The 23,309-nt window shown below is 44.7% G+C and overlaps 1 protein-coding gene across 4 annotated transcripts in view; it reads left to right on the forward strand.

The window, feature by feature from the left end:
• Positions 1-23,309, forward strand: part of EXD1 (exonuclease 3'-5' domain containing 1) — a 178,305-nt gene that overhangs the window by 90,778 nt on the left and 64,218 nt on the right. For all 4 annotated transcript variants that reach the window (XM_077293348.1, XM_077293359.1, XM_077293375.1 and 1 more), the window contains exon 7: positions 19,455-19,541. In XM_077293348.1, coding sequence (XP_077149463.1) covers positions 19,455-19,541 — 87 coding nt within the window. The remainder of the gene's footprint in view (positions 1-19,454; positions 19,542-23,309) is intronic.

The raw sequence follows: 23,309 nt of genomic DNA on the forward strand, positions 1-23,309 counted from the left end.
ATACCCTTCAGCCGCAGCCCATTTTAGTTTCCGTTTTTTTCCTCCCCTTCTTCCCAGCGACATAACTCTTTTATTTTTCTGTCCACATAGACATATGAGGGCTAGTTTTTTGCGGGCGAGTTGTACTTAGGAATGACCAAATTCATTTTACCACATAGTGTGCGTGAAAACGTGAAAGAAAATTCCAAGTGCGGTGAAATTGTGAAAAAAAAACAAAACACAATTCTGACATTGTTTTTTGGGAATTCTTTGTACGGTGTACATTTTGTGGTAAAAATGACCATGCTATATGATTCTCCTCATCAATACGATTACGACAACCCAATCTGTCCAGGTTTTTTTTTTTTTTTTTTAATTATTTTGATGATGGGGGAAAAAAACACTCTGAAATCTGCAGGGGTTTTTATCAGTACTATTTTCTATTTTGGGATAAATTCTGTTTACTGTGTTTAGTGATTCGGCCAATTGTTTTTATATTTTGATAGATCGGACTTTTCTAAACGCAGTGATACCATGTATGTACCAATGCAGCATCAATAGTAAAAAGACCTAATGTTTCAAACAATAATAATAATAATAATAAATAATAATAATAAAAAAAAGGTTATTCTCACCTTCCGACGTCGCGCTCTGTCCTGCGCAGTGCAAGCGGCAGGTTCCGGTGCCAGGGATGCTATGCGAGAAGGACCTGCCATGACGTCACTGTCATGTGACCGACGTCATCACAGGTCCTGCGCTCATACCAACCCTGGGACCGGAAGCTGCCGCGTGCACCGTACACAGGCGCCAGGACTTCAAGGGGCCTTCGGAAGATGAGTATATGTTTATTTTTTATTTTAAGTCTTACCACGCATATAGTGGCCACATTGCTATATACTACGTGGGCTGTGCTATTTACTATGTAGCTGGGCAATATACAACGTCACTGTCAAATATACTACGTAGCTGTGCAATATATTACCTCGGGGTAATCCTTGACACTGATCTCTCCTTCAGACCACATATCCAAGCCCTTTCCACTTCCTGCTGACTTCAACTCAAAAATATTTCACGGATCCGTACATTCCTCAACCAAGAATCTGCAAAAACCCTAGTCCATGCCCTCATCATCTCTCGCCTTGACTACTGCAACCTCCTGCTCTGTGGCCTCTCCTCTAACACTCTCGCACCCCTCCAATCTATTCTAAACTCTGCTGCCCGACTAATCCACCTGTCCCCCCGCTATTCCCCGGCCTCTCCCCTCTGTCAATCCCTTCACTGGCTCCCCATTGCCCAGAGACTCCACTACAAAACCCTAACCATGACGTACAAAGCCATCCACAACCTGTCTCCTCCATACATCTGTGACCTCGTCTCCCGGTACTTACCTACACGCAACCTCCGATCCTCACAAGATCTCCTTCTCTACTCCCCTCTTATCTCCTCTTCCCACAATCGTATTCAAGATTTATCTTCGCGTATCACCCCTACTCTGGAACCCTCTACCACAACACATCAGACTCTCGCCTACCATCGAAACCTTCAAAAAGAGCCTGAAGACCCACCTCTTACGACAAGCCTACAACCTGCAGTAACCACCGATCAACCAAACCGCTGCATGACCAGCTCTATCCTCACCTACTGTATTCTCACCCATCCCTTGTAGATTGTGAGCCTTCGCGGGCAGGGTCCTCTCTCCTCCTGTACCAGTTATGACTTGTATTGTTTAAGATTATTGTACTTGTTTTTATGTATACTCCTCCTCACATGTAAAGCGCCATGGAATAAATGGCGCCATAACAATAAATAATAATAATAATATACTATGTGGCTGTGTCGGTTCTGTTATATACTACGTCGACTGTGCAATATACTGCGTAGCTATGCAATATACTACGTGCCGCTTCAATATACTACGTGGCTCTGCTATATACTACGTCGCTGACCAATATACTACATAGCTGTGCAATACACTACGTAGCTGTACAATACACTACGTGACTGTGTTATATACTACGTGGCTATGTAATATAGTATGTGCCTGTGCAATATACTACGTGGCTGTTATATACTACGTGGCTGTGCTATATACTGGCTCTGCTATATACTACGTGGCTGTTATATACTACGTGGCTCTGCTATATACTACGTGGCTGACCAATATACTACATACCTGTGCAATACACTACGTGGCTGTGTTGTATACTACGTAACTCTGCTATATACTACGTACGCTATGTTACATACTACGTAGCTCTGTTATATACTACGTAGCTATGTTATATACTACGTCGGTTGTGTTATATACTACGTCACTGCAATATAGTACGTAGCCTGTGCTATATACCACCTACATATTCAAGAGTACCCAATACGTTTGAATCGGGCCACAATCTAGTGTGTGTGTATATGTGTGTGTGTGTGTGTATATATATGTATATATATGTATATATGTATGTGTGTATATGTATATATATATATATGTATATATATATATATATATATATATATATATATATATATATATATATATATATATATATATATACACAGTTTGGACACGCCTTCTCATTTAAAGATTTTTTTGTATTTTCATGACTATGGAAATTGTAAATTCACACTGAAGGCATCAAAACTATGAATTAACACATGTGGAATTATATACTAATATATATATATATATATATATATATATATATATATAAAGTGTGAAACAACTGAAATTATGTCTTATATTCTAGGTTCTTCAAAGTAGCCACCTTTTGCTTTGATGACTGCTTTGAACACTCTTGGCATTCTCTTGATGAGCTTCAAGAGGTAGTCACCAGAAATGGTCTTCCAACAATCTTGAAGGAGTTCCCAGAGATGCTTAGCACTTGTTGGCCCTTTTGCCATCACTCTGCGGTCCAGCTCACCCCAAACCATCTCGATTGGGTTCAGGTCTGGTGATTATGGAGGCCAGGTCATCTGGCGTAGCACCCCATCACTCTCCTTCTTGGTCAAATAGCCCTTACACAGCCTGGAGGTGTGTTTGGGGTCATTGTCTCCTTTAAAAATAAATGATGGTCCAACTAAACGCAAACCGGATGGAATAGCATGCCGCTGCAAGTTGCTGTGGTAGCCATGCTGGTTCAGCATGCCTTCAATTTTGAATAAATCCCCAACAGTGTCACCAGCAAAGCATCCCCACACCATCACACCTCCTCCTCCATGCTTCACGGTGGAATCCAGGCATGTAGAGTCCATCCATTCACCTTTTCTGCGTTGCACAAAGACACGGTGGTTGGAACCAAAGATCTCAAATTTGGACTCATCAGACCAAAGCACAGATATCCACTGGTTTAATGTCCATTCCTTGTGTTTTTTAGCCCGAACAAGTCTCTTCTGCTTGTTGTCTGTCCTCAGCAGTGGTTTCCTAGCAGCTATTTTACCATGAAGGCCTGCTGCACAAAGTCTCCTCTTAACAGTTGTTGTAGAGATGTGTCTGCTGCTACAACTCTGTGTGGCATTGACCTGGTCTCTAATCTGAGCTGCTGTTAACCTGCGATTTCTGAGGCTGGTGACTCGGATAATCTTATCCTCAGAAGCAGAGGTGACTATTGGACTTCCTTTCCCGGGGCGGTCCTCATGTGAGCCAGTTTCTTTGTAGCGCTTGATGGTTTTTGCCACTGCACTTGGGGACACTTTCAAAGTTTTCCCAATTTTTCGGACTGACTGACCTTCATTTCTTAAAGTAATGATGGCCACTTGTTGTTCTTTACTTAGCTGCTTTTTCTCTAGTCACCTTCCACGACGGCATATGGAGGTTGCCTCTTTGCCCTAATGGGGAACAGGAAATGGAGAGGTTAAAAGGCCCTCCCACCTCCCTCTCACCAGTGTCTTTTCCTGTTCCCCATGGGACAGGAGAGGTTTACTTCGTATGTAGTGGTGGCCGGTAACTACTGCATCTCACAAGCGTCGGCTTGTGTATAACCGGGCAGCATGGGGTCGTATCTTACCTCCCCGCCTATGCTGCTCCCGTCGCACCACGCTGCGGTGTCCTCGGGACCTGTTCCTAGCCTTCCCGCGCCCCCGTGAGGGCAAAGCAGGCTAGTGTTCCCAACCGGAGTCCTCCTGGAGCTCTCCGGTCTCCTTCCCCTCCAAACATGCCGCTGGCAACCCGGAAGTGGTCGCGCGCATCACTTCCGGTCCTTTCTGCGCTCCCTGGAGGCACTTCCGCCGGCCGCGTCTCGTGCAGGACGGCGTCCTCCACGCCTGGACCATGGAGGGGAGGAGGAGGTGTATCCACATCGCTGGGGGCAGGTGCATACCGCTGTGTATAAAACCTGCCAGAAAACGTCGCAGGTAAGACCGTTCCTATCATGGAGAGCAGTACCTGCCCTGCGCTTGCAGAGCCCAGCGCTGCCCCTGCCACAGTAAGTGCCGCAGGGACAGGGGTCCTTAGATAGTAACTTTGGGGTATCCTTGGTCACTCTCTCTCTCTCCCCTCTCATTGCAGGGAGAAAGGTCTACCCCCAAAACTACCGTTAAAAAGAAGTGTGCCATCTGTAATATTAAGCTGCCACCTTCATGGGAGAAAAAACTCTGCAGGACCTGTACTGACAAAGTTGTCAGGGCAGAGCAACCTTCTTTACTAGAGGAAATCCGATCCCTGGTCAAGCAAGAGGTGCAATCCTCCCTAGCAGCCTTTACCCCTCCACCCCCTCCGCCACCCCCTCCGCCACCCTCTCCAGCCAAAAAAAGGAAGATCCAGGAAGAGGAATCTGAGTCAGACCTCTCTTATGCCTCATCCTCAGGTCGTCAGGAGGAATCTGCATCCTCTATTACATCGGAGGCCAGAAAATATCTCTTTTCTTCAGACTGGGTTGAGGACTTAGTAGCTGCAGTACTATGGGGCTGGAGGAGGAGCCGGAACCCCAGTCCATACAGGACCAGATGTTTGGTGGCATAACTAAGGGTAAACGGGTGGGGTTTCCAATCCACCAGAATATCTCTGATATGATTGACCAAGAGTGGGAATTACCTGAAAAACGCCTCAGTACTCCATCCGAGATGAAGCGTAGATTCCCCTTAGAAGGCGAATTGACCAAATGGGATGTCCCTAAAGTTGACTCTCAGGTAGCAAGAATACTAAAAGAACGGCTCTTCCATTCGAAGACTCGTCACAATTAAAGGATCCGATGGACAGGAAGATAGAGAGTCTATTAAAGAAATCATGGGAGACCTCCTCGGTAGCCCTCAAAGCTAATATCACATCAACATGCGTGGCTAGAGCTCTATTCCGCTGGATAGGTGAACTGGAGTCTCACATATCCCAGGGCACTTCAAGAGCTGAATTATTAGACTCCCTTCCTAGTCTCCTTAGAGCCACGGGTTTCCTAGCAGATTCTTCGATGGAAACTATCAGAATTGCTGCAAGGTCGTTAGTACAAACTAACTCGGCCAGAAGGGCGCTGTGGTTAAAAATGTGGTCTGGTGATATCACCTCTAAGGCCAAATTATGCACCATACCATTTAAAGGTAACTACGTTTTCGGGCCTTCTCTTGACGACATCTTGGAGAAAGCTACCGATAAAAAGAAAGCCCTCCCAGAACAAAAAACTCTCAAAAAGAAGTTTTTTCGTCCCTTTCAGGCCCAAACCTCTCAGAGAGGAAAAGGCAAGTCCGGGAGGTGGAGTTACCCGAAGGGAGGAGGGAGAAACATCCTTATCCCTCAACAACAACAACAGCAATCTCAACAGGAAAAACGGTGACTCCGATCCGGTGGGGGGGAGACTTTCAAATTTTTACTCCCAGTGGCAAAACATCACCTCTTGCCCCTGGATCCTCAATGTCATCAAAGAGGGCCTCCTAATAGAATTCATTTCCTCCCCCCCACGGGGTCTAAAAGTCACCTCCCTACCTTCCCTGAAAGATCAATCCAATCTGGAGTCCGGTCTCAGGACCCTAAAGATGTCGGGTGCGATATCCCAAATACCAGAATGGGAGAGGGATCGGGGGCATTACTCTCGCCTATTCCTGGTTCCCAAACCATCGGGCGAGTCCCGTGTTATTATAAATCTAAAGAATCTCAATCGGCATATCAAGTACCAAAGATTCAAGATGGAATCAGTGAAGAATGCCATTCCCTTGATAGGTCCACACTCCTTCATGGCCACTCTCGATCTGAAAGATGCCTACTTTCACATCCCCATTCACCCAAGACATCGCCATTACCTCAAATTTGCTGTACAGAGAGGACATCTGATAGAGCATTATCAATTCAACGTCCTCCCATTTGGAATCTCCTCTGCTCCAAGGGTATTTTCCAAAATAATGGGGGAAGTAGTCTCCTTTATCCGGAGGCAAGGCGTCTGTATAGTGCCGTATCTAGACGACCTTCTGTTAATAGCGCCTACCAAACAGGGCCTGGAATCTCATGTATCCAAGACTCTCGAAATCCTGACATCTCTTGGGTGGGTGCCGAATCTGGAAAAATCTCACCTACGACCCTCCAAATGCAGGAAATTCCTGGGAGTCCTCCTGGACTCTACAAGACAGATGTCCTTCCTCCCATCAGAACACCGTCTAACCCTTTTATCAAAGGTCAAAACGTTCAGGGACACCATATCCCCTACAATCAGAGAAGGCATGTCTCTTGTAGGCTCGATGACAGCCTGCATTCAATCGGTACCATGGGCCCAGGCCCATTCCAGAATTCTTCAGGCACATATCCTGCAGAATTGGGACGGCCTTCCCAGTTCTTTGAACAAAAGACTGTACACGCCAGGCCTTGTCAAAGCCTCCCTGGCATGGTGGATGTCCCCAAAAAATTTACAAAAAGGGGTCAGCTGGACGCAAGTCCCACTGACCACAGTTACATCAGACGCCAGCCAGAGAGGCTGGGGGGCCATGATAGATCACACCCCTTTCCAAGGTCTCTGGGACCAGTCAACAAGCAAGAAATCTTCCAACTACAGAGAGCTAAAAGCTGTAGAAGAAGCCCTACTAGTAGGAGGTCATCTGATCAAGGGACATCACGTTCGGATATATTCGGACAATGACCACGGTGGCCCACATCAGACATCAGGGCAGTTCAAAAAACAATTGCCTGAAAAATATATCTGCCCGACTATGCTCCTGGGCAGAAAGACATCTCTTATCTCTGACAGCGGTTCACCTGAAAGGCTCGTCCAACATTCAGGCAGACTATCTAAGTCGCCAGGACATACATCCGGGGGAATAGTGCCTGAGCAACCGAGGTTTCGAGATGCTGGTGAACAAATGGGGTCTCCCAGAAATCGACCTCTTTGCATCCAGCCGAAATGCGAAAGTCGAAGCATTCTTCTCTCTGAACCCCAGGGACGGCTCCAAAGGTGTGGATGCACTGGTCCAGAAGTGGAATTTCCATCTGGCTTATGCGTTTCCACCAATCCCAATACTGGCGAAAGTCTTACAGAAAGTGCGAGAAGAACAAACGCCTACCATATTGGTAGCTCCGCTGTGGCCCAAGAGGAGTTGGTACAACCTGATAGTGGACCTTCAGGTGGATGGGCCGTTCCACTTTCCGATGGAAGAAGACCTTCTTTCTCAGGGACCAATCCATCTCCTAGATGCCCACAAGTGGAATCTGGCGGCATGGCTACTGAAGCCCAAATATTAAGAGCCAGAGGACTATCAGATGCAGTGGTTTCCACACTTCAAAAATCTAGGAAACCGGTAACCATTGCAATATATAATAAAATCTGGAAGAAATTTTCATCCTTTTGTCTTCCTGAGGTGCCGGATCCCTTCAACCCGAACATTTCAAAAATTCTAGATTTTTTACAAAAGGGCTTAGAAATAGGCCTCAGACCTAGCACCTTAAAAGTCCAGGTGTCCGCCCTCAGCTCAATATTTGATCAAGATCTGGCAAATCATCGCTGGGTAAAAAGATTCATGATATCGGCTTCCAGAATGAATCCAAAGAAGCAAATAACAGTACCACTGTGGGATCTCAACCTGGTGTTATAGGGGCTCACGGGTCCCCCCTTTGAACCATTATCCTCCTGCTCCCAGAAAAATCTAATCTATAAAACAATTTTTCTAGTGGCTATTACATCAGCAAGGAGGGTGGGAGAATTGCAAGCCCTCTCAATAAGAGAGCCATACCTGTCCATCCGAGATGACTCTATAATACTACGCCTAGACCCTTCCTTTCTTCCAAAGGTCGTATCAGATTTCCATCGCTCCCAGGAAATTATTCTACCTTCTTTTTGCCAAAATCCTGCAAATCCAAAGGAAGAGAAATTCCATATGCTGGACGTCAGGCGCGTTGTCTTATTTTACTTAGAACAAACCAGTTCTTACAGAATCGACCACAATCTATTTGTCCATCCATCAGGACAGAACAAAGGAAAAAAGGTAGCCAAAAGTACTATTGCCAACTGGATTAAGAGAGCAATAGCAGAAGCATACCTGGCTCAGGACAAAACTCCTCCAGTAGGAATCAAGGCTCATTCCACTAGATCAACCTCAGTCTCCTGGGCAGAAAGAGCAGGTGCATCAGCGGAGCAAATCTGCAGGGCAGCCACATGGTCTTCATTGCATACTTTCTCCAGACATTACAGACTGGATATAATGCCCAACAAAGATTTAGTCTTCGGCCGGAAAGTACTCCAGGCCGTTGTCCCTCCCTAGCGCCAAATTAGTTGGTATTCCTCCATATGCCGTCGTGGAATGTGACTAGAGAAAATAGAATTATTCTTACCGTTAATTCGGTTTCTAGGAACCTTCCACGACGGCGCTAGTTCCCTCCCTATACTCCTGGATTTAATTCTGGGATTCAAGGTAAACCGGTGCTATGGTTTTCAGTTATAAGTCACTGGTGAGAGGGAGATGGGAGGGCCTTTTAACCTCTCCATTTCCTGTTCCCCATTAGGGCAAAGAGGCAACCTCCATATGCCGTCGTGGAAGGTTCCTAGAAACCGAATTAACGGTAAGAATAATTCTATTTTTCTTGCCATAATACAAAATCTAACAGTCTATTCAGTAGGACTATCAGCTGTGTATCCACCAGCCTTCTGCTCAACACAACTGATGGTCCCAACACCATTTATAAGGCAAGAAATCCCACATATTAAACCTGACAGGGCACACCTGTGAAGTGAAAACCATTCCCGGTGACTACCTCTTGAAGCTCATCAAGAGAATGCCAAGAGTGTGCAAAGCAGTCATCAAAGCAAAAGGTGGCTACTTTGAAGAACCTAGAATATAAGACATATTTTCAGTTGTTTCACACTTTTTTGTTAAGTACAGTTATATGAAAAAAGTTTGGGCACCCCTATTAATCTTAAGCTTAATGTTTTTTAAAAATTGTTTTTTTGCAACAGCTATTTCAGTTTCATATATCTAAAAACTGTTGGACACAGTAATGTTTCTGCCTTGAAATGAGGTTTATTGTACTAACAGAAAATGTGCAATCTGCATTCAAAAAATATTTGACAGGTGCATAAGTATGGGCACCCTTATCACTTTCTTGTTTTAAATACTCCTACATACTTTTTACTGACTTAACTTAAGCACTTTTTTTGTTTTGTAACCTCATTGAGCTTTGAACTTTATAGCCAGGTGTATGCAATCATGAGAAAAGCTACTTAAAGTGGCCACTTGCAAGTTGTTCTCCTGTTTGAATCTCCTCTGAAGAGTGGCATCATGGGCTCCTCAAAACAACTGTCAAATGATCTGAAAACAAAGATTATTCAACATAGTTGTTCAGGGGAAGGATACAAAAAGCTGTCTCAGAGATTTAACCTGTCAATTTCCACTGTTCGGAACATAGTAAGGAAATGGAAGAACACAGGTACAGTTCTTGTTAAGGCCAGAAGTGACAGGCCAAGAAAAACATCAGAAAGGCAGAGAAGAAGAATGGTGAGATCAGTCAAGGACAATCCTCAGACCACCTCCAGAGAGCTGCAGCATCAACTTGCTGCAGATGGTGTCACTGTGCATCGGTCAACTATGCAACGCACTTTGCACAAGGAGAAGCTGTATGGGAGAGTGATGCGAAAGAAGCCATTTCTGCAAGCACGCCACAAACAGAGTTGGCTGAGGTATGCAAAAGCACATTTGGAGAAGCCAATTTCTTTTTGGAAGAAGGTCCTGTGGACTGATGAAACCAATATTGAGTTGTTTGGTCATACAAAAAGGCGTTATGCATGTCGGCAAAAAAACACAGCATTCCAAGAAAAACACTTGCTACCCATAGTAAAATGTGGTGGAGGTTCCATCAGGCTATGGGGCTGTGTGGCCAATGCCAGCACCGGGAATCTTGTTAAAGTTGAGGGACACATGGATTCCTCTCAGTATCAGCAGATTCTTGACAATAATGTTCATGAATCAGTGACAAAGTTGAAGTTACGCAGGGGATGGATCTTTCAGCAAGACAATGATCCAAAACACCGCTCCAAATCTACTCAGGCATTCATGCAGAGGAACAATTACACTGTTCTGGAATGGCCATCCCAGTCCCCAGACCTGAATATCATTGAACATCTGTGGGATCATTTGAAGAGGGCTGTCCATGCTTGGCGACCATCAAACTTAACTGAACTGGAATTGTTTTGTAAAGAGGAATGGTCAAAAATACCTTCATCCAGGATCCAGGAACTCATTAAAAGCTACAGGAAGCGACTAGAGGCTGTGATTTTTGCAAAAGGAGGATCTACTAAATATTAATGTCACTTTTCTGGTGAGGTGCCCATACTTATGCACCTGTCAAATTTTGTTTGAATGCAGATTGCACATTTTCTGTTAGTACAATAAACCTCATTTCAAGGCAGAAACATTACTGTGTCCAACAGTTATTAGATATATGAAACTGAAATAGCTGTTGCAAAAAAAACAATTTTTATAAAACATGAAGCTTAAGATTAATAGGGGTGCCCAAACTTTTTCATATAACTGTATATAATTCCACATGTGTTAAATCATAGTTTCGATGCCTTCAGTGTGAATTTACAATTTTCATAGTCCTGAAAATACAGAAAAATCTTTAAATGAGGTGTCCAAACTTTTAGTCTGTTCTGTGTGTGATATATATATATACACTCACCGGCCACTTTATTAGGTACACCATGCTAGTAACGGGTTGGACCCCCTTTTGCCTTCAGAACTGCCTCAATTCTTCGTGGCATAGATTCAACAAGGTGCTGGAAGCATTCCTCAGAGATTTTGGTCCATATTGACATGATGGCATCACACAGTTGCCGCAGATTTGTCGGCTGCACATCCCAAAGATGCTCCATACAAGGCAGGATGGATCCATGCTTTCATGTTGTTTACGCCAAATTCTGACCCTACCATCCGAATGTCGCAGCAGAAATCGAGACTCATCAGACCAAGCAACGTTTTTCCAATCTTCTACTGTCCAATTTCGATGAGCTTGTACAAATTGTAGCCTCAGTTTCCTGTTCTTAGCTGAAAGGAGTGGTACCCGGTGTGGTCTTCTGCTGCTGTAGCCCATCTGCCTCAAAGTTCGACTCACTGTGCGTTCAGAGATGCTCTTAGGCCTACCTTGGTTGTAACGGGTGGCGATTTGAGTCACTGTTGCCTTTCTATCAGCTCGAACCAGTCTGCCCATTCTCCTCTGACCTCTGGCATCAACAAGGCATTTCCGCCCACAGAACTGCCGCTCACTGGATTTTTTTTCTTTTTCGGACCATTCTCTGTAAACCCTAGAGATGGTTGTGCGTGAAAATCCCAGTAGATCATCAGTTTCTGAAATACTCAGACCAGCCCTTCTGGCACCAACAACCATGCCACGTTCAAAGGCACTCAAATCACCTTTCTTCCCCATACTGATGCTCGGTTTGAACTGCAGGAGATTGTCTTGACCATGTCTACATGCCTAAATGCACTGAGTTGCCGCCATGTGATTGGCTGATTAGAAATTAAGTGTTAACAAGAAGTTGGACAGGTGTACCTAATAAAGTGGCCAGTGAGTGTATATATATATATATATATATATATATATATTTATTTTCATTGGGAGGAAAATGGGGATGATTTGAGCTTTTTTTTTTTTCATAACTTTTTTTTATTTGACTTTTCACTGGCATTGTTAGCCCCCGCTTGAAGATGTGATCATCTGATCGCTCGTGCTACACACAGCGATACATCAACATCGCTGTATATAGCCGAATTCACAGTCTCCTTTGAAGTTCTGCCACAGGCAGGGTTTCAAAGGAGTTCCGTAATGAAAAGCAGGAGGGTCATCAGCTGACTCCCTGCTGTTATGGTAATCCATCCACAAACTGCAGTCATGTCAAGGGTGCACCGATGTGTGGAAGTAAGGACACGCGTGCTCGTTAGAGATTGACAGCAGCATTTAACAGGTTAACCCTCAATTGTTAGCGACGGGTCCTGGCTGTAATACTCAGTTATCACTTGCTGGGTATGTGGCAGGCTCACTGCGTCAGCCCCTTACATACACCCGCTTCTGACTTGCGCCGTTTATATACGACGCATGTGGTGAAGTGATTACAGTAACTCTGAAACAGAACTTGTTTGTAAAAAAAAAAATAATTATATATTTTGGAAATGTTCTTGGAAAAATAATTGCTGCTAAACTTTTAACCCTTCTAACACCCTAACAAAATATAAGATGTTTGAAAAATGATGCTGCTGTAATGTAGAGGAATGGTAAATGTTATTTAACTTTATTGTGTAGCATGACTAGCTGTAATCTGGCACCAATGTACTTGGGGGTAATGTGTCTGAAGGATGTGACCATGGATCTCTGTACAAGCAACGGCAGATGGGTTACTCGCTATCCTCTCCTCTTTGCCTGACTTGCTGCATGTAGTTAATCTAGGAAGGAATATGCAGTGGACAAACTTTTAGGTTTTTGACTGTACCTTGACAAATAAGGTACAGAGGTCAGAAAAAATGAAGGGATGAAATAGAGGTAACAGAAGAATCCTCTCTCCAGCCATAATGCACGATTCTGCCAAGATGGCACTGACCAGAAAGAACAGGATATGAGGAAACAAGATAGGAGGAGTTAGAGCGAGAGAGTAGCATAGTAGGAAATGACAGCTGCAATACATGAGAACACATAATAACAATGGCCAGTATATGGCAGCAAAGGACAAGAAATTCTGTACAACCAATATATCTATATATAATGAATTAATCAAGACAGATTACATTAGGCTTATGTCCCTGTAATGGCTGTAAGCTTTTGCAGAGAACTGGTTGGACAGTACAATCTAGTTTAGGCTAAAAGCATTCAAAAGTTTAAAAATTCTAATTTATATGAGCATAGTGGAAAAAGCCAAATGCTGTAAACTGCTTTTGTGGCTAAAAAGTGCCGTCAGAACCAGAGCTATGTGCGGGAACTGATGCCAGGTAAGGTTTTAGGTAATAAAAAATAATGGTCCAAGCTCTGAACGTCTCATGGAGCACTGTTCAATCCATCATCCAAAAATGGAAGGAGTATGACACAACTGCAAACCTACCAAGACATGGCTGTCCACCTAAACTGACATCCCAAGCAAGGACAGTACTTATTATAGATGCAGCCCATGGTCACTCTGGATGAGCTGCAGAGATCCACAGCTCAAGTGGAAGAATCTGTCCTCAGGACAACTATCAGTCATATACTTCACAAATCTGGCCTGCATGGAACAGTGGCCAGAAGAAAGCCATTTTTGAAAGCAATCCATAAGAAGTCCCTTTTTGCAAAACACCATGTAGAGGAGACTAGCATGTGGAAGAAGATACTCTGGTTAGATGAGACAAAAGTGAAACTTTTTGGTTGAATGTTTTACGTCATGTGTGGCGGAAAACTAACACTGAATATCACCCTGAAAAAACAATCTTTACTGTCAAATGTGGTGGCAGCATCATGCTGTGGGGAGGCTTTTCTTCAGCAGGGACAGGGAAGCTGGTCAGAGTAGATGGGAAGATGGTTGGAGCTAAATACAGGGTAATCCTGGTGGAAAACCTGTTAGATGCTGCAAAAGACTTAAGACTGGGGTGTAGGTTCACTTTTCAGCAGGACAATGACCCTAAACATACTGCCGGAGCTATAATGGATGGTTTAGATCAAAGCATAATCATATGTCTGTGAACGGCCCAGTCACAGTCCAGACCTAAATCCTACTGAAATTCTGTGGCAGGACGTGACCATTCCTGTTCACAGATGTCTCTATCCAATCTCACTGAGCCAGAGCTAGTTTGCACATTTTGAGGATGACATTTTTGCCCAAAGTTGGTAGAGACATGTTCCAAAAGATATGCAGCAGTAATTGCAGCGAAAGGTGGTTCTACAAAGTATTGGCTCAGGGGGGCTGAATACTTTTTCAAAGCACTGAATGTGTAATTGATTGCATTACATGCAATGCTGGAAGGGATCTCCGTTTTCTGTTAGACACATTGGCGCTACATGTTCCTGAATGTATTCGCAAACATATCTGAGGAAATTGCAGCAATTTAACATTTTGTTTTTCTTCAAACATTTTACACTGCGATCCTGGTTTTGATAGACTTTTTTTTTTTCAGTGTAATTAAAAGGATAAAGTCTGGTGCTTTCAGATCCGGCACCATTAACACATGCTTCTTAATTCTGTACACCCCCATCCTCATGAGAAGTTGAGCGTCTGAGTGAAGTTCCCTGTTTTTTCTGTATGTGCTGCAAGGTGTCTGGTTCGCAGCCAATTAATGACGCTCAAAATATTGTAATAGGCGGGCTGCCCAACACGATAAACTTATGCTACAATAGGACTGACGCCCCAGTATACCCAGCCATCAAAAAGAGGCCCGACCGCATCCTGCAAAAAGATGATAAATAGTGTAAAAAAGATGAAAAAGATAATAATGCGTATGATAACTACATTAAATGAGGTATTCGTTGATATTTTGGCCAAAATAAAGAAGTTTGCAACGCCAAGAGTCCTCATACTTGCGAGTCCTAAATCTAAATACCTAAACATAGAAAAATAAAAAAAAACATACCATGAGGAAACAGCCTAACTAAGACCAGTCGGGTGAGAAATGCACTGACAGGATGCAGCCGGCCTCCATTATATAGGCTGGGGCAGCACAGGTGCAACCTACTGATAAAAACAGCCACTCACAAATAATATGATGGAGGCTGGCTGCATCCTGTAAGTGCATTTGTCATCCTATTGGTCTTGGTTAGGCGGTTTCCTCATGGTATGTTTTTTTGAGATCCATACATAAGTATAATTTATATGCATATACAGTGGGTACGGAAAGTATTCGTACCCCTTTAAATTTTTCACTCTTTGTTGCATTGCAGCCATTTGGTAAATTCAAAAAAGTTCCTTTTTCACATTAATATACACTCTGCACCCCATCTTGACTGAAAAAAAATACAAATTTAGACATTTTTGCAAATGTAATAAAAAAAGAAAAACTGAAATATCACATGGTCATAAATATTCAGACCCTTTGCTAAGACACTCATAACTAAGTCACATGCTGTCCATTTCCTTGTGATTTTCCTTGAGTTGGATCTACTCCTTCATTGGAGTCCAGCTGTGTTCAATTAGACGGATAGGACTTGTTTTGGAAAGTCACACACCTGTCTATATAAGAGCTCACAGTGCATGTCTGACCAAATGAGAATCTTGAGGTCAAATGAACTGGCCAAGAACTTCAGAGACAGAATTGTGGCAAGGCACAGATCTGGCCAAGGTTACAACAGAATTTCTGCAGTACTCAAGGTTCCTAAGAGCACAGTGGCCTCCATAATCCTTAAATGGAAGAAATTTGGGACCACCAGAAGTCTTCCTAGACCTGGCCGTCCAGCCAAACTGAGCAATCGTGGGAGAAGAACCTTGGTGAGAGAGGTAAAGAAGAACCCCAAGATCACTGTGGCTGAGCTCCAGAGATGCAGTAGGTAGATGGGAGAAAGTTCCACAAACTCAACTATCACTGCAGCCCTCCACCAGTCAGGCCTTTATGGCAGCGTGGCCCGACGGAAGCCATATGAAAGCCTGCATAGTTTGCTAAAAAACACATGGAGGACTCCCAGACTATGAGAAATAAGATTCTCTGGTCTGATGAGACGAAGATAGACCTTTTTGGTGATAATTCTAAGTGGTACGTGTGGAGAAAACCAGGCTCTGCTCATCACCTGCCCAATACAATCCCAACAGTGAAACGTGGTGGCAGCATCATGCTATGGGGGGGGGGGGGGGGTTCAGCTGCAGGGACAGGACTACTGGTTGTCATTGCAGGAAACATGAATGCAGCCAAGTACAGAGATATCCCGGATGAAAACCTCTTCCAGAGTGCTCTGGACCTCAGACTCGGCCGAAGGTTCAGCTTCCAACAAGACAATGACCACAAGCACACAGCTAAAATAACAAAGGAGTGGCTTGAGAACAACTCTGTGACCATTCTTGACTGGCCCAGCCAGAGCTCTGACCTAAACCCAATTGAGCATCTTTGGAGAGACCTGAAAATGGCTGTCCACCAACGTTCACCATCCAACCTGACGGAACTGGAGAGGATCTGCAAGGAAGAATGGCAGAGGATCCCCAAATTCAGGTTTGAAAAACTTGTTGCATCATTTCCCAAGACTCATGGCCGTACTAGCTCAAAAGGGTGCTTCTACTCAATACTGAACAAAGGGTCTGAATACTTATGACCATGTGATATTTCAGTTTTTCTTTTTTAATAAATTTGCAATAATTACGAACGGTTTTTTTGTTTTTTTTTTTCAGTCAAGATGAAGTGCAGAGTGTACATTAATGAGAAAAAAATGAACTTTTTTGAATTTACCAAATGGCTGCAATGAAACAAATTAAGATGACTTTGAGTAATTTTTGTCTGTCTTATTGATGAATTTACCACAAATGCAAAAATCCTTTTTGTTTTTCTTTTGCCACTTTGCTTTATTTGCCCCTTTTTGAGTAAAATTCCATAGAGCCCTTTCAGTAAGCGTTAATGTGTTGCAAGCTATTTGTCATCTTTGCAAAATAATTAGATGTTGTTTTCCACTATGGTGCTGGATTACAAGTTGTCAAAAGTATTGTAACATATTCATAAACTCTGAAATGATGAATTTGCTGAAAATATCTGTATGATGAAAACCTTGAGCACGTTGTCGCCTAACTGAATATCAAACTTAAAAATGGTGCAAAGCAATAAATTTGGCGTAAATATTAAAAATCACTAAAATCTAAATTTTTACTCCAAGAAACTAGTCTCGAAAAGAATAAAGAATCAGGGCCTACAAGTTTGAAAGGTGAAAATGTTTCCAATTTTTTTGAAAATGACAGATAATTTTTTTTTATTTATATTTTGTAGAAACTCGCATGTTAACCTATTAAGGCAAAGATAAAAATCTTAAAAGCACTTTAGAAACAAAAATCATTACAAAGTAATTGAAACTTAAATGTCCATGTCTCACAACCCTAAACAGTTTTTCAACACTTTCAACTCGCTACTCCGTCCCCCAGCACCTCCTCCCTCCCCTTTCATTTCTGCTGAAGACTTTGCCTCTTTCTTTAAACAGAAGATCGATACAATCAGAGAAAGCTTTGGCCCATGGCGCCCAATGCCTCTCTTAGCTGATCAACCCTGTTCCTCCAAAACCAGCTTCTCCATAATGACAGAAGATCAGCTCTCCACCCTCTTGTCAAGATCACACCTCACCACTTGTATGCTTGATCCGCTCCTGTCCCACCTCATCCCTAACCTCGCCACAGTCTTCATCCCAATCCTAACACACCTCTACAACCTCTCACTCACAACTGGTGTCTTCCCCTCATCCTTAAAACATGCCAAGATCACACCCATCCTCAAAAAGCCCTCACTCGACCCATCCTCTGTGGCTAGCTATCGCTTGATATCTCTTCTCCCTTATGCCTCAAAACTACTGGAACAGCATGTCCATCTTGAACTGTCCTCCTACCTCTCCTCCTGCTCCCTCTTTCACCAGTTACAATCTGGCTTCCGAGCCCATCACTCAACTGAAACTGCCCTAACTAAAGTCACCAATGACCTAATAACTGCCAAGAGCAAGCAACACTACTCTGTCCTCCTTCTCCTGGACCTGTCTTCTGCCTTTGACACTGTGGACCACTCCCTCCTGCTACAGATTCTATCATCTCTTGGCATCACAGACTTGGCCCTAACCTGGATCTCGTCATATCTAACAGACCGAACTTTGTGTCTCCCTCTCCCACACCACCTCCTCACCTCGCCCCTTGTCTGTCGGTGTTCCTCAAGGCTCAGTTCTAGGATCCCTACTCTTCTCCATCTACACCTTCGGCCTGGGACAGCTCATAGAATCCCACGGTGTGCAGTATCATCTCTACGCCGATGACACGCAGATCTACCTATCTGGATCTGACCTCACCTCCTTACTCACCAAAATCCCACACGGTCTGTCTATCTCGGCCTTCTTTTCTGCTCGCTTTCTAAAACTGAACATAGACTAAACAGAATCTATCATCTTTCCCCCATCTCATTCTACCCCTCCACCAGACCTATCCATCAATGTCAATGGCTGCTCACTTTCCCCAGTCCCGCATGCTCGGTGCCTCGGTGTGATCCTCAACTCTGCTCTCTTTCAAGCCACATATCCAAGCCCTTGCCGCCTCCTGCTGTCTCAAACTCAAAAATATTTCCGGTATTCGCGCATTCCTTGACCATTAAACCACAAAAACACTAGTGCACGCCCTTATCATCTCGGTCTTGACTACTGCAACCTCCTACTCTCTGGCCTCCCCTCTAGCACTCTGGCACCACTCCAATCCATCCTACAGTCTGCTGCCTGACTAATCTACCTGTCTCCCCGCTATTCCCCAGCCTCTCCACTATGCCAAGCCCCTCTCTGGCTTCCTATCATCCAGAGACTCCAGTTCAAAATCCTTACTATGACATACAAAGCCATCCACAACCAGTCTCCTCCATACATCTGTGACATGGTCTCTTGGTACTAACCTATACGCAACCTTCGATCCTCACAAGATCTCCTTCTCTACTCCCCTCTTATCTCTTCTTCCCACAACCGCATTCAAGACTTCTCCCGTTCTTCCCCCATACGCTGGAACTCTCTACCCCAACACATCAGACTCTTGCCTACCATAGAAACCTTCAAAAAGAACCTGAAGACTCACCTCTTCCGACAAGCCTACAGCCTGCAGTGATCCTCAACCTACTGAACCGCCGCACAACCAGCTCTACCCTCTCCTAGTGTATCCTCACCCATCCCCTGCACACTGTGAGCCCTCACGGGCAGGGTCCTCCCTCCTTCTGTACCTGTTAGTGCCTTGTTTTTGCTCATGTTTATTGTATTTGTCTACATTTGCCCCCTTTTTCACATGTAAAGCGCCATGGAATAAATGGCGCTATAAAAATGTATAATAATTATAGGCTGCATCATTAAGGGTTTAGAAATTGCTTGCCTTATGACTAAAGTGGAATGCGTTGTACTTGAATAAAGTTTACTAAAAATTAATATTTATTTTTATCAGATCATGTATCTCCAGAATCAAAAAGTACTCGGTTTAGCAGCCGTTGTATTGAATGTGTCTTGCCATGGTAAGCTCTGCTGGCTGCAGGTAAGAGATTGGGTTACTTGTGTGTTTTTGCTAAGAACTTTAATCTTTGTGCAGTCGTTCACCCGTAATAAGTTCTTCTTGTACTTGGCAGCAGCTGCCTGGCACTGGACACTACAGTTTGCTGTCCTCTAAGGAGCTATTGTATCCCATGTGCCCAGTGTTTTCCCATTTAGTGCGCAAGTATCCTCTTTAGCAAGGAAGAGAACTTGAACTCTAGTGTCAATTATTGGATGTAGAAATCCTAGAGGTCAACCTCGACCCTTTAATGAGCTTTCGCCGTATGACTTAGGATAGGAAACCAAACCAGAAAACTCCATATGCCGACACGTGTTTCAGAATGTTTGCCCTTCATCGGTGCAAAGCATGAGGCTAAAGGTACCGTCACACTAAACGATATCGCTAGCGATCCGTGACGTTGCAGCGTCCTCGCTAGCGATATCGTTTAGTTTGACACGCAGCAGCGATCAGGATCCTGCTGTGATATCGCTGGTCGCTGAATAAAGTCCAGAACTTTATTTGGTCGTCCGATCGCCGTGTATCGTTGTGTTTGACACCAAAAGCAACGATACCAGCGATGTTTTACACTGGTAACCAGGGTAAACATTGGGTTACTAAGCGCAGGGCCGCGCTTAGTAACCCGATGTTTACCCTGGTTACCAGCGTAAAAGTAAAAAAAACAAACAGTACATACTCACCTGCGCGTCTCCCAGCGTCTGCTTCCTGCTCTGACTGAGATCCGGCCCTAAAGAGAAAGTGAAAGCACAGCGGTGACGTCACCGCTGTGCTGTTAGGGCCGGAGCTCAGTCAGTGTCAGGAAGCAGACGCTGGGAGACGCGCAGGTGAGCATGTACTGTTTGTTTTTTTTACTTTTAAGCTGGTAACCAGGGTAAACATCGGGTTACTAAGCGCGGCACTGCGCTTAGCAACCCGATGTTTACCCTGGTTACCCGGGACCTCGGCATCGTTGGTCGCTGGAGAGCGGTCTGTGTGACAGCTCTCCAGCGATCAAACAGCGACGCTGCAGCGATCGACATCGTTGTCGCTATCGCTGCAGCGTCGCTTAATGTGACGGTACCTTTAGTGAGAGGCCTCTGACAGTGGCTCTAGATGGGGATAATTTCTCCTTGTGGAGAGTGCCAAGTCGACTTAAAATTATTTATAGGTCATACAATGTTGCTCCAGGAAATTAAATATTAAAATAGCTTCTTCAGGGAAGAAATGGACTCGAACTCTAGTATCACCTATTAGATGTAGCAATCCTAAAAGTCAGTATCAACCCTTTAATTAGCCTTTTCACATGCCATGTAAAAGTTAAATGTATTTTTCCAGTCACCCATGACAGCACCAACGAGAGAGAGGGGATCCACCCTTCAAGGACAGGAAACCTTTAAGACAAAAAGGGCGGCTCCTCTCTCCACATTAGTGGTTTCCTGTCCTTGACGGGGGAACCTTCACCTGCAAGACGGCGGCAGAAGAGAAGAAGCAGTCCCAGACCTGGGCCGGTCGGTTGCATCAGAGCAACATCTCTGCTTCGACCGGCGTATGGTTAGCCGCAGCCCGTGTCCCTGCGCGGTCAGAGTGCGTCCAGAAACCGGAAGTCATGCTCTGATGATGAGACTGGGACCTTTTACCCAGAGCACTTCCGGGTACGGGTACCGGAAGCTGCAGATGCCGGCTGGCAGATCCCCTACAGGCACAGTACTTAATGGTAGATTGCCAGCCAGGCAGGGGCACCAGTGCAGCGATGGAGACACAGCAGCCCTCTCCACAGCAGCAGCAGAGTCTGAAGCAGCAGTATTTGGAAACAGAGCAGCCGCTGCGACCCCGATGCCAGATGCGACCGCACCAGGAAAGGAGTTCCGAACGCTCCAGCAGGGCATGTAGATCCAAAGACTCCAGGACAAGTCGGCACAGCTCTACCAGGATGGAAGATTTTGCGGTACCTAAAGGAGACTTTCCTGACGACATCCTGCCTCCTGTTCCGGTACCCTTCAATTTCCTCTGATTGAGTGAGCTACGAGAATGCCACTTTAATAATGCAAATCTCTCTCTCTGGCCTTTCTGGTAGGAGCCCCCTAGAAAGTGTACCGGGAAACTGAAGCACAGAGCCTGCGCTCTGTGCGGGCAGGATATGGCTAGCACATGGCCCAAATAATTACGCCAGGTGTGTATCAATGACATGGTGTATAATGAGACCCCTGACTTCTTTTCCACCTTAAGAACCCTCATCAGAGCAGAGGTGGAGAATTTGTTAAGGTCCCAATCCCTCTCTGGGGAAACATCATGGAGGTATAGGGCTGAGATATCTCCCACATCATCAACTGTATATTCAGAAGGGGGGGCGGGGGGTTCTGCGGGATGCTTCGGAATCATCCTCGTCAGAAAGCGACTCGGGGTACTGCTTTTCCCTGGAAGAGGTGAATAATTTAGTTAAGGCCGTAAGGTCCACAATGAAACAGTTCGATCAAAAGGCCAAGAAGTCTATCCAGGATATCATGTTTAGCACCTTGGACAAAAAAGACGTAAATCCTTTCCTATGAATGAGAAATTGCTAAATCTCATTAATAAGGAATGGGAAAAGCCGGATAGGAAAGGCCCCCTGCCATCCTCCTTTAAAAGGAAGTACCCCTTTGATGAAGAAGCCACCTCGTACTGGAATAAAGTGCACAGGTTGGATGTCGCCATAGCTAAGGCCTCAAAAAATTCATCCCTCCCCTTTGAGGACTCAGGATTTCTGAAGGACACTCTTGATAGGAAGGTTGACACCTTTCTTAAAGCTACATGGGAGTCATTGGCAGGGGCGCTGAGACTGGCCATCGCTGCAACCTGCACAGCAAGGTCCCTCATGTTCTGGCTGAATAGATTGGAAGACCAGCTGAGCGATAATTCGTCCATAGACTCCTTTTTGGCCACGCTGTCAGTAATCAAGGGGGCGGCGGCCTTCATGGCTGATGCACTGGCCGACTCAGCCATACTGGCCGTGAGATCGGCAGCATTATCTAATGCAGGCCGGAGAGCGGTCTGGTTAAAGGGTTGCCCAGGGGACATACAGGCAAAAGGGAAACTGTGTTTTCTCGCCTGTGACGGTCACTACTTATTTGGCTCAGCTTTGGATAACATCTTAGAGAAAGCTGCCGATAAGAAGAAAGGGTTCCCAAAACCTCACTTCTCGTTCTGAAGGCAGTCCTTTTGGAGGAAGAGATACATCCACGCAACACAGTAGTTTGGAGGATAAACCAAGGAGGGGCAAGGGCTTCCTGTTCGGTAAATCTTCCCAAGCTGGTAGAAAAGCCTCCAAATGACTCCCTACCCCAGGTGGGAGGAAGGCTCCCCCTCTTCCTTCCAGACTGGGAGAAAATATCATCCAGCCCATGGATTCTCAACCTGGTGAGGACGGGGTCGAAGCTGGAGACATCCACCAAACAGGCTCATTATGATGGCCACACGAGCGTCTAGCTCGGAGCAAATAGCACTAGAATTGAAGGTACTGAGCCTCTTAGAGAAAAACATTGTACAAGATATTCCCACAGGAGAAGGGAAAGGCTTCTATTCTCTCTCGGTTTCTAAAAAAAGAAGCCGGACGGCTCATACAGAAGGATTTTCAACCTGAAAGGCCAGATAAAATTCCTGAACATTCAAAAATTCCAGATGCAATCAATAAAATCAGCAATGCAGCTGCTCTTTCCTGATTGCTATATGGCCGTCCTGGTCCTAAAGGATGCGTTTTACCACCTGCTAATACATGTAGCATTCCGGAAGTAGCTCAGG

This window comes from Ranitomeya variabilis, chromosome 1 (genome assembly GCF_051348905.1).
Source record: "Ranitomeya variabilis isolate aRanVar5 chromosome 1, aRanVar5.hap1, whole genome shotgun sequence".
Lineage (NCBI taxonomy): Eukaryota > Metazoa > Chordata > Amphibia > Anura > Dendrobatidae > Ranitomeya > Ranitomeya variabilis.